This window comes from Spea bombifrons, chromosome 5 (genome assembly GCF_027358695.1).
Source record: "Spea bombifrons isolate aSpeBom1 chromosome 5, aSpeBom1.2.pri, whole genome shotgun sequence".
NCBI lineage: Eukaryota > Metazoa > Chordata > Amphibia > Anura > Pelobatidae > Spea > Spea bombifrons.
In genome coordinates, this window is record NC_071091.1 from 33,513,054 (window position 1) to 33,531,172 (window position 18,119).

Genomic DNA, 18,119 nt, shown 5'->3' on the forward strand with positions numbered 1-18,119 from the left:
GAAATGTTTTTGCAAAATACCAAAATCTGGAGAATCGGGAGAATGCCATTCCATCTGAAAAAGACACCGCTGAGGCCCTGAAAATATATGCAATTATTTTGGTCCACAGAAAAAGGTATCGACTTTCAATAAAGCCTAATTTTTCTCTTTGGCTAATATTGTTATTTCCATGTTTCTTATTAAGTTGCGTTATGCCTGCTCTTAGTCTGCCCTCTATTTTGTATAGGAGGTTGTCTCTGTAAGTTGAGTTTATCACAATCATGTACTGTGCAAAATACCCAGTAAGTTGTTATTTTTTACTTAATAAGATTACGTGCATCTGCATGAAGCATGCCAGGCAACTGTATGTATCCCTAAACTAGGGGGGTTTTGGAGGGGGTATTTATATTAATTGCAGTTTCCCCATTCAGGGAAAGCTATTCAATCGACATGAGGCATTACTTGCCGTCGGCTGCTTACTTTGTCCAGAATTATGACTGTTTTCTCGCCACGGCCACATAAAACATCCAATACAAGCCATACTCATAGTCATAAATTATAATAAATTTCTCCTCTACATTCTACACGCCATAATAAACTAACAATGGCTCATAGTGTTCACTATACATTTTATTTATTCATTAAGTGCATTAACAAAACTGCCTTCGATGGATGTTTGACTATTATTTTGAAATATTGTGAAGCCTCCTGAATATCCCAGTTTGCAAATGAATTGCACCACACGTGACAATCATACAACGCTACCAGTTTTTTTCAGAATATCGCACGCTGAGCGAAAGGTGAGAACGGTGCATATTTCTTGAACTAAAGGCATCGAGAAACATAACTTGAAAAAACGTAAAATAGGCGTCCACGCGTAGCAAAACCGAAAAGCTCTTGGTGCGTGTGGGAGCCAGACATCTGTCGTAACCTTTGCGTTAAGACTCGATTTGTGGTGAGGTGTTAAAGCAGGCAGCTTAGGGAGAGGAACGCAAAACCGACACCTGCTCAAGTGAGTCTTCTGAAAAGCACGCAAGCGTACAACCTTGGCAATCGTCCCTGGCAAGAGATCAAAGTTCAAATGCAGGGAAGCGTGACATCTCTGGTCTCAACATGTCAGAAAGGAAGTGGATAGTGCCAGCCATGCCTACAAAGATAGAGGGTTTGTCATTAAAGTTCTTGTTGACCCGTTCCAAAAACATGTTTTTGTTACTAACAGAGTCCCTAAAATCATTAACACCATCTGAATTCACAGAACGGGTAAGAGAACTGTTTACTTGTAAGATAAAGTGATGCTAAATAATGTTCCTGGAATTAATTGTATGTTATAAAGGACCAACCGCGGTGAACTGTTGCAAGAAGAACTTGGCTGGCTTGGCTTAACTAATTTATAGTTAAATTAGCAGGACTCCTCATTGCATTATACAGGGCCAGCTCAACCCTTCTTGCTTGAGAAATTTGCGAGTTCGCCCTTTATAACGAATAGCGAAGTGAGAGAGTGAAACTAAAACTCCAAGACCTGTAAAAGCCTGATCAAGTGGGCTTTTTCCCCAGGTCCATAGGCAATTGGTAATAATTGACCGAATAACTCATACACAATATAACTTAATTATTTTATGAACAGCTCTAAAAAGGAGTGTGTGCTGCCATCCACCTAAAAAGAAAAGGTGAAGCTGGCCTTTCTTCATGGAAGTTACAGCCCCATTTGGCACTGACCCTAGCTGAAACCATAGCGTATAGAGTGGATGGCAGCCTCTTGGATCATGTTGACATCAAGAATGGCGTGCAGGCAGGGCACCACCATAAAACACAGATGACCTTTTTTTGTTGCCTCCATTCTTCTTCTTACCCTCCCTAAAATCACGGCCACCTTTTCAGCATACTGACGTCTGTCCAACTTTAAGAGAAACCATTATGTATGAGATTGCACTATTATTTTGGTGAATAAATAATACATGTATCGTTCTCTTAGAGTTTACTATTAATGGTTTATACTTTTTTTTCCTTTGTATTTGACATTTTATGGGGATTCAGTTTTATGTAAATAACGTGCGCTATGATCCTTTTGATTTGGCTCAAAAGGTTAGGCCTAATTATACGTGGTATTTTTCATTTATTACGATCAAGAAATTCCCGCACCCCTTTCCCTTTACCTTCAAACAGTGAGTACGGCCTATCGGGGATACGACATCCATGCTTCCCATAATCTAAGCACCACTCAGCAAACTGTCAGAGAGAAAGGGTAAGCCATTGAAGTAAAATACTATGATAACGTTACGTCTTTACAGCAAGAAACACATACAATTAGACAGAGGACAGCAACACGAACAAGGCAGTTATACAGTTGCTAAACGTGCATCCAAAGAAGGCTCGTCTCAGGTCACCTTTGAGAGCCACCGGTGCCAACTTCCAAGGGCCCAACTGCTGCACCAATAAATCGTCGGCCCAAGGGCCTTCGTGCACCAAAGGGGCCAAAATGACTCCCTTATGTACTTTGTTCATTTGTTCTAAGCCCTATTACAGCAGACATCGGATGTATTAAAAAGTCACCTCGATATAAAAAAATTTTTAAGAGCGAATAAAGGCATCCTTTACACCAACCTTGCCCTCATTGACTGGAAGATGTATGTTAACTCTACAGCAGATTCTATACTGTATATTGTTCACATTTCTACGTTGCATTGTGAATAAAAATGATTTTTTTAAAGTAGAATTATATCTGTAAGATAATGCAATTTTAATTTCAGAATCTAGAACTTTGCTCAATCAAAAAAACACGATTGCATCTGGATAGCATCAGCTTTTTCTAACTTTTCTAATTTTTTTATGTTAAATTTGAATATAGTTCAGGCTTTTAATCTTCTTGTGGCTGAACGATCATTTCCGCAGCAAGTTGCGCATAGGATAATGGGTTGCAGTTAAGTGGTTTGCCCAAATGTGACATAAAAGATAACTTTTTCCCCGAAAATGTTATTTTCGCGATCATGAAATATATCATATTAACCATGAGATATCATTTACTGTAAATGCTGCAGAGCATTTAGTTAACCGTAGTTGAACTAATAAAAAGGTGAAAACTGTATGAAGAAAAAAACAAAAACAGAAAGCTAGATGGGTATCGGCTTACCTTACACGCCCTGTAGAGATACTTCTTATCCTGGGTGTGATTATAGAGAGACAGAAAAGAATATCCATTCCCGGCGGTCCCGTGACAGATGCCATAGCCCTTTCTCAGAAGCCCCCTCTGCCATATGACATCACTGCATTCCATGGCATCTTTTAGGTACTTCTCTTCTTTGAAAACCTGGGGCGTATGTACATTTTGCTCTCCATTAGGACAAATACTACATATTTCATAAATGACCTGCCCATGTTCCAAATGGCCAAAGAGGGATCTTTGTTTTAGAGGGCAGATTTAGAAGCATGGTTAGAAGGCAGGTGGTTTTTGTCAACTGATGTCAGCTATAATTCAATTGAGTAAGACATTTATGTATTAAATGACATTAAACATATTTAAATATATATACATATTATGGTGATGTTTAAGCATGTAGAACAAAAAGATGTGTTGATGGGTCCAAGATGCAATACAGCAATGAGCAGTTCAGTGCCATATCCCTGACTCCTAAATATTTTAACGGGCTACAAAATCCTTCATAACTTTGTCCACTGCTGGTTTAATCTTGTTAAAAAAAATCTCTGCCTTGCCAAATGGGAAATTCTCCCAGAGTCCACAGAATACGAGTTTAATTGTATTTTATGATCACTGGAATCACTTTACTATGCATTGGAATGTAGGAAAAGTGACACAAGTTAATATACTGGTTTATCCCATGGGTGTTCTTTAAGCGGACCCGAGGATGAGCCACAAAAGGAACAATTACTTAAATGTAAATTCAATCTTATTATCTGCCTCCCATTAATAAACTATAATGTTGCCCGGTTGCACCTCAGGGCACAGAGCCACTTCATATGATAAGGGGCGCCTTGCAGAATGCCGTCTTTAAGCGATCCGACAGCCTGGTGAACAATTTTGTACACAAGCATGGATTTGGATAATGTGATCTAATCGCTTTCCACGTAGCAGCACAAGGAAGAGGATGTGAAGATAATTACAGTCTCCTTTGCAGCAGCTAATAAGCAGAATCTGGGTCGAAAGGCTTGGCTGTCACACTAAGCTGAGATCTGTCAAACAGTAGGGGACCTGTTGGTAAGCATGTTCAATTCCCTAACAGGATTTGTTAACCATGCTACTGAAAAGAGCAGCATTTTCATTCAACCGGTCAAAAGATATGCAAAGATGTGCAACGCATAAAATAGCTTAACCCTGATTAGTCCTCAATGCTTTATCCATCGTACAGCAAAACAAACATGGCTGAGGCATGCATCATATATTGCTTTTCAAATAAATTTCACTTGCTTAAAATGGAATAGTGTTGCCGGTATGGTAGCTTAATGAATAGCCAATGTGAAATGCTATCCAACCGACTATTTTAAATTTCCCAGTTAACATGTTACGCCTGTACACAGAAAACCAAAGAAAATCAAAAACGTTTTAAATGAGGATCATTTTAAAAAGTTTTTCACTGATTAACCTTGGGAGCTAGTGGTGGCTTTCTGTAGAAAAGATACCAAGCCTCTTCAAACGAGCCAGGTTGTGATGTCATCCAGTGCCGTAAGACAAGGTATGACATCATTATCTAGTGCACAGACATTTCTATACTCTGACAGTATGTCAAGTAAAGCAGGTAGAAGAAGAACCTTTTGTTTATCTACTTTTGAGCAGGTTAGGTTTCCAAGCATTACACGTGGGGGGGGATGGGGGGCTACAGACTCACCTTGTAAGCTTGAAGCAGCATGTGTATAACTCCTGGTGCTCCATGGCACCAATGCACCAGCCGGTCTGTTTCATTGCTTAGGGACGAGGGATAGTTTCCAGATCGGAATTTCTTATGACGTACATAGTCTATGCTCGGCTTTACCAGCTCAGTTAAAGTTTCTTGATCCACTTTGGATAGTGGCTGAAAAAAACAGAAGCATTTATAGTTTTATTTACAGTAGTGTGTAACGTGACATCACTGGGAGAAAGTTAACCCCTTAAGGACAATGGGCGGTCCCTAAACCCATTGAAAACAATGCAACAAACAAATGGCTTTGTCATTAGGGGTTAAACATCAGGAAACATCTATTTGTGCTCCCAATGTACTGCCAATATGGTGTTGTATGCTTGGATGACAAGAGTGTATCTGTATCTGCCACTTAAATAAGGCTCCATTCATAACCGGATAAGGATTCTGCTTAAGGAATCCCTTTTAACACGGGACTGGTATTTGGTACAGAATGTAATAAAAACGAGGTGTATAAGCACACACTGCAGAATGAGGAACCATGACAGCACTCTACCTGCATCAACATGTAGTAGATCCCAGCTAGTCCGTGTGCTGCTCCCACATACTGCTTCTTATGCCACTGGTACAGCAAGGGACAACGCTCTGCTTTGTGTTCCTCTTTTGACAAGTTTTTACCAGATTCAATAATAGCATCTACAAGCTAAAATTGGGAAGAAAGAATATAATGATTAAAAAAAAAACTGTTCAAAGGATTTGAAAAATGTTGTTATTCGGAAGAAAAACAGATGAGAACCAATAGCTTCAAATATTCATATCCATAAAAAGTCTATATAATACACGTCTATACAGAAAATAAAAAGTACAGAAAGTACAGCTGTAGATGTTAATTATTCAATATCAGCAAACAAAACCCGACATGGAGAAGTATAAAAGACATATCACTAACAAACTACAGAATACTAGTTGTACTTGATTGCTGCTGAAGTCATCATTTGTCTGCCTCTTGACGATTCCGCTACTGGTTCCTCAGTGGGGAAAAAAAAAACCAGAACACAAACATCCTGTTCTCTATCCCAGTTAATAAAATCAAATTATGTGATACATTTTTCATATGTTGTATATGCCCATTTAATAAATTCAGCTCTGTGGAACAAGTTTAGTTTGTCCGTTTCTCAAAAGAGAGTGGCGTGAATGACACAAAATTAACTTTCCAGCCAGATCACATCCATCATCTTTGCAGCTCACCTTGCTTTGTGTATTTCCCTTCGGCAACAACGGAAACCTCAAATAGCCTTCAACTTAAATCATCCCTGGGCAAAGCCCATTTCCTGCTAGTGGTGTGGATGCTTTACAGGGTAAAACATGCGCAGGGCTACTTATATCTACAGTAATAGGACCAAACAATTCTGATGAGGACACCAGCTGCGGCAAGGAACAGATGCCCGACTACGGTTTTATGGCATTAAATTTACATGTGGGGTTTATTTATTTTGCAGTGTTTTCTCTTAATCCGAAGCAATGGCCCTCTGAATCATTTTAACATTAACACATTTACATACGGCAGATGCAGTTATCAGGCGCTAACCTCTTTGATTGTAGCCTCAGGTACAGTGTCAGGCCCGATCTCTGTGTTTACATAGAGCAATGCATACAGGTAGCCAGCTCTACCATAGAGTAGCTCATCTGGCAGCTCGGAGTCTGTGCTGACCACACCACTGTGCAACTGCAGCAGCCTGAGAGAGAAAAAAGGACATATATGTTGGCTTCAGAGAAAACTAAATGTGCTACTTATTTATGTAAAGCAACAATGACACCTAAAAACAGTCAGGGATTCCTTTCACAGTTACAATTTTAGGACCAACTCGGTATGTTATTTTTTTTTTTTTTTAATAGACCAACAATTTTCCACAGAAGTTGGTGAGCTGAGCTTTGAAGATCTTCACGTGCGTCCTTCATAATGCACATACGAATCGATATACGGCAGGTGGCGTTTTAACGGTCTTGGATTCAGCCTCCTGTTCTCCACTCCCAACAAGCCAGGTGTTGGTCTCCAGCTCATACTGGCTTGGCCAACTATAGTTATTTTTACCTCAAACCTGAAAGTCAAAGTACTATTTCATTTGTCACTAGCCATTTTCAATTTTCAAATAAACCAGTTTTCACTATATTTCCTGCAAAAGTGTTTTTGGTGGGCCTATATAGTTATAACATAAGTGGAGTCCCATCCAAGCAGCACCCAGTGCCACAGTCTTCTCCTTTACCTTGGAGAAGAAGAAAAAAAAACTTGGTATAGCTATAATCCTTTCTTACATTTTATCTAAGACTGCTTGTCTTCGTGTCCTATGAATATATTGATCACAAACTATTAATGAAACACTTTTCTCTGGAGTGAATATGGCTGTATCTATTTTCCTGGAAGAATTAATCAATAGTGTACCACGAGAAGGAAAACCGCCACAAGTGTTTCAAAAACCCTCTTTGCGTGTTTCATTTTTCTACTGAGTACATTTTGCTTTGTAGAGGATACAAATCTTGGCAAACATATAATTTCGACCCAATTCGATACTCCCTGAGACCGTAACTCAATCATCTTCCACCTCGCTTTTTGCAGGATTGTCAAAATCTATTCAAATCTTTGTTGTAAGAGATATTCTGCATTAAGCTACAAATGGGATCTATATCAAACTAACCACTTTCCCATTATATTTTCATTGGACTGGATATTTCCACCTATATATTACTGTCAGCGTACACAAGGGCTCCAGAGGTAGAGGACTCATTTAGAAGAAGGTATAAAAAAGGATCAGTATCAAGTGAGCATCATACCTGGGAACTCTCTGTGTTTGACCCGGACATCTCCGGGTAAAGCATCGCTTCACCGGTTCTCCTGGTCAAGACCCGAATCCTCCGGGTCCTGAGAGCAGGGCCTTGATACGCCTTGCTCCCCGCCCATTTTACCTTTAAATGGAGGTGTTTCCCACCGACATCAGCGGGACCGCCCGCCAACGTCATCTGACGTCAGTGGGCAGTTCTGGCCGTGTCACGATAGGGAAGGCTCCGAGTAGCCGGAGCTCAGAATTTCCCAGGTATGGTGAGCATGGATACCGGAGTGGTCACTTCTGGGATAAGTATGGATTTAGAAGCCCAATACTTATGATGTAGCAGGCTTTTTAAGAACCTTCTGGGAATGCCTCCTAAAAGTCTATATAAAATATATGTACTACTGTAAGTACAATATCGATTATTTTTTCAAAGAAGTCAAGAGAACGATTGATTATACCCTGCCTGCCTTTTGACTGGAAGGGATGAAAAGCAGAAAACTAAATGCATTCTTAAGAAAGCTCCTGTGTTTAACAGCAACAAAGTATAATGTATATGTGACATGAGTGAGCTTTGGTCACTGGTATTAAATTTAAAAAAAAGCTGTCTGCAGGATGAATGAAAATAAATAAAATACTCATTAACTTACGCTATGTGAATATAAAGTACTTCTCCTATTTACAATTGCTATGGATTGACTTAGGGAAGAGTACCCTTACTTTGTGATGCAGTCCTTTGATTCGGCTTGGTTTTGCAATTTGTGATGCACCACAGCTCCCACCGCAAGAGGTCCAGCATCCCCACAGAGGAAGCTGACCCTTCTTCCGTTCAGGTTCCGGAGGATCCGTTTCACATAGTCCAGAGAGCGCTGCAGATGGGATTGCTCTTGGGTGGCCCTGTACAGCTGTAGGTACAGCAGAGCTATGCCTAGAAGAAGAAGTCTGGCTTACGTCTTTTGTTTTGTTTAACAACGTAATCATCTATGAATCTGACAAAGTTCAACATTAAGGAAACTTAATACATTGTTTACAAGCTTTACAAGGGCACAACACTTTTGGGTGACCAAGGAGTCTTTATTGACTTGACTAAGGTTCTATAACATTATCAGTACCTTCTTCAAGCATTTAAACACAGAGTTGTTGGGAGATGTATTTTTTTGCTTATTACATTTATTGTATTTGTTTCTTCCTCAATCGTGTTGCTCTTTCTGTTTGTAAGACCAAAAGTCTGTTTTGTTTCTGTATACCTTTGTAATTTTCACAAATGCTTAATTTAAAAAAAAAATAGATATAAATAAATGACAACATGTCATTAAACCGTGTTAGACTAGCCCTTAATATTTGCACCAGCCTTTTCCAAGTTTAATCGACATTTCTCCTTAATCAATTTAGAGAGACCCCATTTGGGAGGAAGGATAATTAGATCTCTTGCATTAACCCAAATGACTCACCTGTATAGCCAGTATATGCAGAGCAGTCATGGGGGTCTGTGGTCTTCAGTCCTTCTTCCATCTGCTGAAGCAAGTCGCTAATTTTTGCATTGACACGTCTGGAAAAGTTACTAGTAATCTGCGGGAAGACAAATACGCTTAAAAAAACAAATCACGCAAGTTAATAAGTTCATTTAGTTACTTAAAAGATCTTAACTTGTTCTCCTCCTTTGTGGTCTGATTCTTCTCACCACTGATTGGCTGCTTGAAGCAACCAATCAAAGGCAGGAAATATGCTCCCATTTACATTAATGGGATAAACTTTTGCAGGCTGGAATTAAGTAGATCACAACGTTTAGGGTTTGGAAGCTGAGATAGATAAGGCAATGGTTGAGTGACAAGAGACAGAAGGTTGTAGTTAATGGGGTATATTCAGAGCATGGTCTGGTTATTAGTGGGGTACCTCAAGGATCTGTATTGAGCCCATTGATACCCAATTAGCGATATTTCAAAAGGTTTTAATGGTAAGGTATATATTTTTGCACTATACAAATGTCTAACAGGGTAGACATTTGTGGTGGAACAAGCCAAATAGCAAGCAATTGAAATAAAGTAGGAGAATGGCTGAGAGTGTGGCAGCTGTAGTTTCATGTTTATAAATGTAAAACCATAGGACCATGTTTGAAATAAGTATGTTTGGATTTAGGATAGCTTCATGCCTATCCCACGCATTTCTGTTTGGAAACAAAGTATATAAAAGCACCCATTTTTTGGTTACATCTTCAAACAGCCAATCAGTGCAAGATACCCCTCCCTACACATCTATGCTACAGGTGTGAAGAGATGTATGGAGCACAGATAGGTGAGAAAAGATGGGTGGGCTCAGGCAGATGTGAGAAGATGGGTGGGGCTCAGGCAGGTGTCAAAAGATGGGTGGAGCTCAGGTAGGTGAGAAAAGATGGGTGGAGCTCAAGTAGGTGTACAAAATGATGGGGGAGCTCAGGTATGTGTAAAAAAGATGGGGGGAGCTCAGGTATGTGTAAAAAAAGATGGGGAGAGCTCAGGTATGTGTAAAAAAGATGGGGAGAGCTCAGGTATGTGTAAAAAAAGATGGGGAGAGCTCAGGTATGTGTAAAAAAAAGATGGGAGGAGCTCAGACCTACATACTGTCAAGGAAAATAAAGTATAAAAGGGGTCGAGGAAGGAAGTAACCATGATTTATAATGGACAGGCAGTAGGAGGAGTTGCCACCCTGGGGAGGCTGGCATTTGCTATAATAATATGCATGGGCATTATTATTATTAATAATAATATTACGTTCGAACGTGTGGACACATGAAGTCACCTCCTACCTTCCCATCTCTGTCAAACGGTAGGTCCACCTCCTCCGAGGATTGCGCCCCTTGCTCCGGTTCTACCTCTTGATCCCCAGTCCCTGTTGCAGGCTGTTGTGGTCGGTAGTTGGGGTAGGGGTTGATAAACGACCGCTCCTCCATCTCCGCTTCCCCACCGAAATGCAGCCTCAGCCTCTTGGACATGCCCTCTCCCATCTCCCCTAACGAGAGCCGGTAAGGGACAAAACACCCCACGGTCTCAGCCAATTACCGCAGCGCGTCCGGGCTGTTGTCTGCACAGGGCAGGAGACTGACACTTGACACACACGTTGTTGCTGCTGCTGCTCCTCCTCCTTCGTGTATACAGCGGAACACGCCGCAATAATTACACCGTCTACCGTGAAATGATACGACCTTACGACAAGCGACAGAGAGCTCGATCCCCTATACTACTACTCAATCAAGTAAAAGAACAGATGCAGATACAGTCATATACAATACTCTTTCGGGGACTGCTGATCTAAATAGTGTCAATTTACATCATGTGCAAGCAAATACAAAAATATGTATTTTACATATGTTTAACGATGCCTTAATTAGTCTGCCATTACCCCCCATAGAGATTGCATTGATCACCAGCCAACACACTAAATTCTCCATCTACATCCTTCTCCATACACCCCACTAGTCATGCTGAGTGATCCTCCGTATCAGTGTCCATCCTCACAGAGAAATCACCATGTTCCTCTTTGAGCTGAGAATTGATTAGCTGAATTCCAAACACAATACAGGAGATCAAAAACCATTGTCTTCAAATCCTGTGCAGGGTTCAAAAAATCCTTTTATTCTGTAACAAAGAGAAAAAAAAATTACATAACTGTGTTTAATCATTTCTGATATAAAAAGCTGAGTAATCCTAGTACTGAGAATCTTTATATACGGTAGTATATGCATCTGTTCTGTTATTCTTACATATACTGCAGTAAGAAAGAAGCAACATATCCAGTTGCAGTCATAGTATTCATTCAGCTTGGCTTTACCACCGAATCATTTCACTGCCTACAGCTGCTTCATTCCCCTATTCAATTATTCATTTTCTAGTGAAAGAAGAGATCCGCAGACATCTATTAAGCATATGCACCAAATAAACTTAACAGATAAAGATAAATGAACAATACCTTGAAAACCAATTTCAAATGCCCCACAGGCTGTGTCTTTGCAGCTGATCCACAGATGAATAGGATGGCTTGGATGGACTCAGGGGAGGAGGGCTGCAGTCACACACACACACACACACACTCACACACTCACACACACACACACACACGCTTTCACCAGACTGTCATAGAAATCACCCACAGCACACGTCTAACCAGCAGGCGCATGGCAACAGATGTTACCTTCTGTAATAATCCAAAATGTTTTGTTTAACCTCCGCACCTCTCGCCCTCATTCTTGGTTAATGGGTTAAAATGACATTCTAGGGATAACAGTTAATGCGAAGAATTAAAATCCCATACCACAAATGGATCATCTGTGCAGTGGGTGGTGTAGGTTGTTTAATATAATAGACAGACAATAAGCAATTTTATGAAATTCAGCTCTGGAGGGCGTTACAGAAATAAAAACTGATAATACCCACGTTGTTTTGATACATGTAATAAATCACTTCAATGTTATCATCATGTAGAGCAACTTAGATAATAATTAGGATGCAGAATGGATGATTGCACTTCGCTGTATAGTACTGTATTTACAGATATATGACTAGTTTTAGTGTTTCCGGTGGAGTGTTTGAATGAGGGATGAGAGAATGAATTAATGTGTGGATGCATTAATGAATATGTGTAATTGATTTGTGTGAGTGAGAGAATAAATGATTATGTGAATTAATTATGTGAATGAAAGTGTCTATTGGTGAGTGACCGTAAAAGTGTTTGTGTGTATCATAGATGTATAATTGATTTGTGGAAAGGCAAAGATGGCACAAGCAGGGTGTTTATGGGACAAAGATGGGACGGGCTCTTTGGAGACAAAGTTGACTCATGCTGTGCTGTTTGGGGACAAAGATAGCCTTGTGTGTGAAATCTGGGTGCTGATCAGGTTCTAAGTGGGCAATGTGGACACCAGGGCTGGCTTTGGGGTGTCCAACCTGTGATCTGTGCCTGTAATTTATGGTGTTTTATCTATACCTTTAATGCTGAGTTTTTATGCAAATTTCAATGTATCTATACCTGCAAAGCTGATGTGTGTTATTCTGTAGATCCATATGCGATATGCTATGTTTCAATACATTATTTATGTATACCTGCAAGCATAAGGTTTTTATGTCTTATTCAGTTAATCAATATCTGCAGTGCTGTTTCCATGTGTTTATTTGATCTATACCCTCGGTGCTGAGTTTACATGTGATTTCCAGTTGATCTATACCTGCAATGTTGGACTTGTGTGTTCTGCTGATCTATACCTGCAATGCATAAATATTTCCATACATTATTATTCTATACCTGCAAATACAAGATTTGTTTGTCTGATTCTATGCCTTCAGTGCTGAGTTCACGTGTGATTTTCAATTGATCTATACATGCAAAGCTGGGGTTGTGTGTTAATGTGTTGATCTATCCCTCCTATGCTATTTTCCATACATTATTTATGTATGTAGTTATGTATGTTTGTATCTCTTATTCGGTCGATCTAAACATGCAAGTGCTGTTTTATGTGTTGTTTATTTGATCTATATGTATTTTTTGCGCGTGGAATGGGTTCCAAGGAAATGCTTGCATAGGATCCAATTTTATCAATATAAAATGTATTTGCAGCAGGGCCTAATATTTATATATATTGACAGTTCGAGCTAATATTAATATATTATCGACAGCAGGGTCTAACATTAAAGAAACTGAGCAGTTCAGCTTTTATTTTGAAATCATATTTCAATCATAGTCTTTACTTCAAAGAGATAAGTACATATTATTTAGTTAAAAATGCATGTCTAATATATATATATATATACACATCTGTGTGTGTGCCACCCTAGGTTTGCGGTAGTAGAATTCGAAGATGGCCGCACGTGGGCCCTCCACTACAAGCCCCGTTCTGTCCCCCCACTACAAGCCTCTGTCTGTCCCCCCCACTACAAGCCCCTGTACTCCCCAGTTTTTGCATTTGATTGGCAGGAGCATGGGAGGGGGGCCCACTATTATATTGTTTGCCCAGGGCCCACCAGAGCCCTGCCTCAACATTTGCCCTGGTTCCTTCAATCTCTGCTTCCACGTGAGTGAACTGGAGTCAGTGTATAAAATATTTGAAAGTGTGAGAAAGACCATAAAAATACTTTTTGGACTGTGCTTCTGCTGACACAATTATGCTTTTGGTAAATGCCATTACAAAATGATGATGTGGCAGATTATGGGGTAAGGAATTACCTATCAAAGCATTCAAGGATCCATGGAGGGGCAATTGTGTGACCTCAGGGGAGTAGCACGGCAGCTGCCCAGCAAGATGCATCAACGACGGGCTGAGGCTTTGCAGGGTAAGTGAGTTGCTTATGTGTGTATCTGGGTATGTATGTGTGTCTAGGTATGTTAGTGTGTGAGCATGTGTCTATGAATGTGCCTGTTAGCGTGTGTGGGGGTATATAAGTGTGTAAACATGTGACTTTGGGTATTTGTGTGTGTATGGATATGTTAGTGTGTGTTGGTATTTTTTTGGTGTGTGAACAAGTGTCTTTGTCTGGGTATGTTAGTGCCAGCCAGCCCAAAGGCACACTGGCGCCTACTTGAGAGATGAGCAGGAACCTCTTGAACAAGACCTGTGTGGGGAGGTACTTTAGTCTGTGAACATGTGTTTTTGGGTATGTTAGTATGTGTTTGCATCTGGGAATGTTAATGTGTGTGTCTGGCTGTGTTAGTATGAGTGTGTTAGTGTTGATTGTCTGTGTGTGTTAGTATGAGTGTTTGGGTGTGTGTTAGTGTTCAATGTCTAGTTATGTTGATGTGAATGTCTGTGTGCATGTGTTTTTAGCATGGATATCTGGATGTGTGTGTTAATGCGAGTGTCTGGGTGTGAGTGTCCCTCTTGAGGTCAGGCTCTGGATCTGCCCCTGTGTCAAAAGCTATTCTGAAAATATTAGTAAATAGCTAATTATAGATTAAAACTAAAAATGCACACAGCTGCAATCCCCTTGGCAGGAACAGAAAGCTTTGCGGATGTGTGCAGACAGACCAACTGGTGACCACGGAAGAATATTTTCACTAAGAATATTTTTTTATGGACCTCTTCAGATTGCTCAAATAGAACTTGCCCAACCACCCAGATTACATCAACAGGACTTGCCCAACCACCCAGGTTGCATCCGCAGGACTTGCCCCAACACCTAGATTACACACAGACATATGATTTGCCCAGATTGCATCCACTAGACTTACTTATAGGGCCGGACTGGGAATGAAAAGCAGCCCTGGTCGAGCTCTTATACCCACACGCACCCCTTATACATACCCGAGTCACACAATTTGCCATACAAATAACTATAAAACATTCTTTTTATCACATTATTTGTATTAAAATCTCAGAAACTATAAGTGTTAAAAGGCCCTAATAAATTAAGGAGATTAGACACAATGGAATCAAAACATTTGCTACTGCAAAAGCTTTTAGAGGAAAAAGTTCCAGTTCTGCCAGTGTGTATGGAACAGGATCTCCCTTCAGGGGAAGCCAAAGGGAATTGTCCCCTGTAGAGCAGAATGAAATCACGCTTTACAATTAAATTGGGTTTCTGAAAATCCCAACCACATCCCAGTTTCTGCGACTAATCCTTTGTGATAAGATCTGCTTATTGAAACAGAGTAAATAAGATTTTGTCCTCTGAAGTGACTGCAAATTCAGGAGGGCCTTTTATCTCTGAATAAGTAAAAATTAAATAACGTACATACTTGATTATAAGACGACTCCCCAAAATTTGAATTTAGAAAAAAAAGAAAAAGCCTGAATATAAGACTACCCTATAAGAAAAAAAGGTTTTACTAGTAAATATTTTTAAGAAAAACTATGATTATGAAAAATGCATTGTTTGTTTCTATTTCCTTTTATTTGCCAACCTGGCACATCTGCCCCACAGCTTGCTACTTCCTCCCCAGATATGCCACTCTGCTTCCCTTTAATGCCACTCTGCCCCCCATATTGAGCAAAAATCAGCTTGCCTTGCATTCCTTCCGCATAGGGGCAGCTACGGAGGCAGCCGTCTGAGGCCTGGAAAGATCCATGATTAAAAAGACAGCTGGGAGTCCTCGTTTAGTGTAGTTTTTGGTATAGTTTCTGGATTTCTTTTGTACCTTTTTTCATGGGTTTTGTTCCATTTACTGTATTAATTATATAATGTATTAATTATACACTGTATATATGTATTAAACTAAAGCAAAACATGCTTCTGTCTTTCCTGGGTGACCGGGATTTATTTATTTGCTTTATAATCGTTTTGCAGCAACCTGCAGTATTTTGGATCATCGGCCACTCTTTTGTGTTCTTGGCAGAAAGACCAGGTGTCAAAATAAACGGCTAGCAACTTGGCTTACCTGCAGGCGAGGCGTAGGTTGGGTGGTTGGGCTTTAGAGGTCTAAGATGGGAAGATTTTTTGCACGAAACACTGGTGTAGGCTGATATGCTGAGATTGTGGTCATGTTTTCCTGGGCTCATCGTTGTTTGATTCGACATATTGTTGCCCGTTTATTCTGTAGGGAGGCCCATTCATTGCAAGGGGTTGGCAATGCCAGGTTATTATTAAAAAGTTATTAAGGCAGTTTCTAGGTTGATCAGTAATTTTGGGGGCGTCGTGGTGCACCCCGAGTTTCGAGGGTGACAACAACCAGAAGGATGGTGTGCATCTAAACGATATTGGCACTGATATTTGGATGTTAGACATATGGATTGGGATCAAGAAGGCAGTGGATTTGTAGAGGAGCCGGATCGTGTGAAGGTGTCCACATGTCCGGGCTATGGTGGTTGGTCCATTGTTGTAAAATAATTTGGTGGACCCGTTGTCGATGGACAGATCACTCCACTTAAGCTTTCTCCTGGAGGCCTGTACACCATCTACCGATGGACAGCGCTAGGATATAATGTCATATCCAGCAGCAGGCCGGGAAAGAGGTTGATGAAGGGGTCTGGGTCAGTAGCTGGCAAGAGGCACCAGTATGTCACTGGTGTTTAGAAATGGATCCTTTAAGGACTGTCCTATGTGGTGTAATACTTACTCTAGTGATAGTAGTTGACACCTCACACAGCAGGGATGATACATATTGTATTAGACCGTTATACAGTGGATATAAAAAGTCTACACACCCCTGTTAAGATGCCTGGTTCTTGTGATGTCAAAGAATGAGACAAAGATTAATCATGTCAGAACTTTTTCTACCTTTAATGTGACCTATAACGTGAACAATTCAATTGCAAAATAAGCTGAAATCTTTGAGGGGAAAAAAAACTCACAATAACCTGGTTGCATAAGTGTGCACACATAACTGGGGCTGTGTTCAGAATTAATTTACCTGACATTTGTTTAATTGCATCTCAGAGCGGAAGCCATGGTCCGCAGAGAGCTTCCAAAGCATTAGAGGGATCTCATTGTTAAAAGATATCAGTCAGGAGAAGGGTACAAAAGAATTTCCAAAGCATTATATATACCATGGAACACAGTGAAGACAGTCATCATCAAGTGGAGACAATATTGCACAACAGAGACATTACCAAGAACTGGATGTCCCTCCAAAATTGATGAAAAGACGAGAAGAAAACGGGTCAGGGAGGCTTACAAGAGGCCTACTGCAAAATTAAAGAAACTGCAGGAATTTCTGGCAAGTACTGGCTGTGTGCTACATGTGACAACAATCTCCCGTATTCTTTATATGAATGGGCTGTGGGGTAGGGTGGCAAGATGGAAGCCTTTTCTTACAAAGAAAAACATCCAAGCCCGACTGAAATCCCCCAAAAGCACGTGGAAAAATGTGTTATGGTCTGATGAAACCAAGGTTGAACTTTTTGGCCATAATTCCAAAAGGTATGTTTGGGGCAAAAACAACACTGCACATCACCTAAAGAACACCATACCCACAGTAAAGCATGGTAGTGGCAGCATCATGCTTTGGGGCTGTTTTTCTTCAGCTGGAACCAGGGATTTAGTCAGGGTGGAGGGAATTATAAACAGTTCCAAATACCAGGCAATTTTGGCACAAAACCTTCAGGCGTCCGTTAGGAAGATGAAGAGCAAGTTCACCTTTCAGCACGACAACGACCCAAAGCACACAAAAGCATGGTTTCACCAGAAGAAGATTAACGTTTTGGAATGGTCCAGCCAGACCCCAGACCTGAATTCAATTGAACATCTGTGGGGTGATCTGAAGAGGGCTGTGCACAGGAGATGTCCTCACAATCTGACAGATTTGGAGTGCTTTTGCAAAGAAGAGTGGGCAAATATTGCCACGTCAAGATGTGCCATGCTAATAGACTCCTACCCAAAAAGACTGATTGATGTAATAAAAATCAAAAGGTGTTTCAACAAAGTATTAGTTTAAGGGTGTGCACACTTATGCAACCAGGTTATTGTGAGTTTTTCCCCCTCAAAGATTTCTCTTTGTTTTGCAATTGAATCGTTCACGTTATAGGTCATATTAAAGGTGGAAAAAGTTCTGACGTGATTTATCTTTGTCTCAT

At 40.4% G+C, this 18,119-nt stretch overlaps 1 protein-coding gene across 1 annotated transcript; it reads right to left on the reverse strand.

Annotated features, from left to right (window-relative positions):
• Positions 1-596: 596 nt before the first annotated feature.
• LANCL2 (LanC like glutathione S-transferase 2) lies at positions 597-10,819 on the reverse strand. The gene is made up of 9 exons (XM_053468195.1): positions 10,431-10,819; positions 9,100-9,217; positions 8,369-8,576; positions 6,415-6,562; positions 5,383-5,529; positions 4,818-5,000; positions 3,107-3,283; positions 2,133-2,205; positions 597-1,126 (listed from the first exon to the last, which is right to left on the reverse strand). The coding sequence occupies exons 1-9, from the start codon at positions 10,626-10,628 to the stop codon at positions 1,050-1,052; spliced, it is 1,329 nt and encodes a 442-aa protein (XP_053324170.1). The 5' UTR covers positions 10,629-10,819; the 3' UTR covers positions 597-1,049.
• Positions 10,820-18,119: the final 7,300 nt, after the last annotated feature.

Coding starts and splice junctions, on each gene's coding strand:
- LANCL2 (XM_053468195.1), bottom strand. CDS start 10,628: ATGGGAGAGGGCATGTCCAAGAGGCTGAGGCTGCATTTCGGTGGGGAA. Junction 6,563..8,368: donor TCAAAGGACTGCATCACAAA/GTAAGGGTACTC, acceptor TTTCTCTCTCAG/GCTGCTGCAGTTGCACAGTG. Junction 1,127..2,132: donor GCCGTACTCACTGTTTGAAG/GTAAAGGGAAAG, acceptor CTATCTTTGTAG/GCATGGCTGGCACTATCCAC.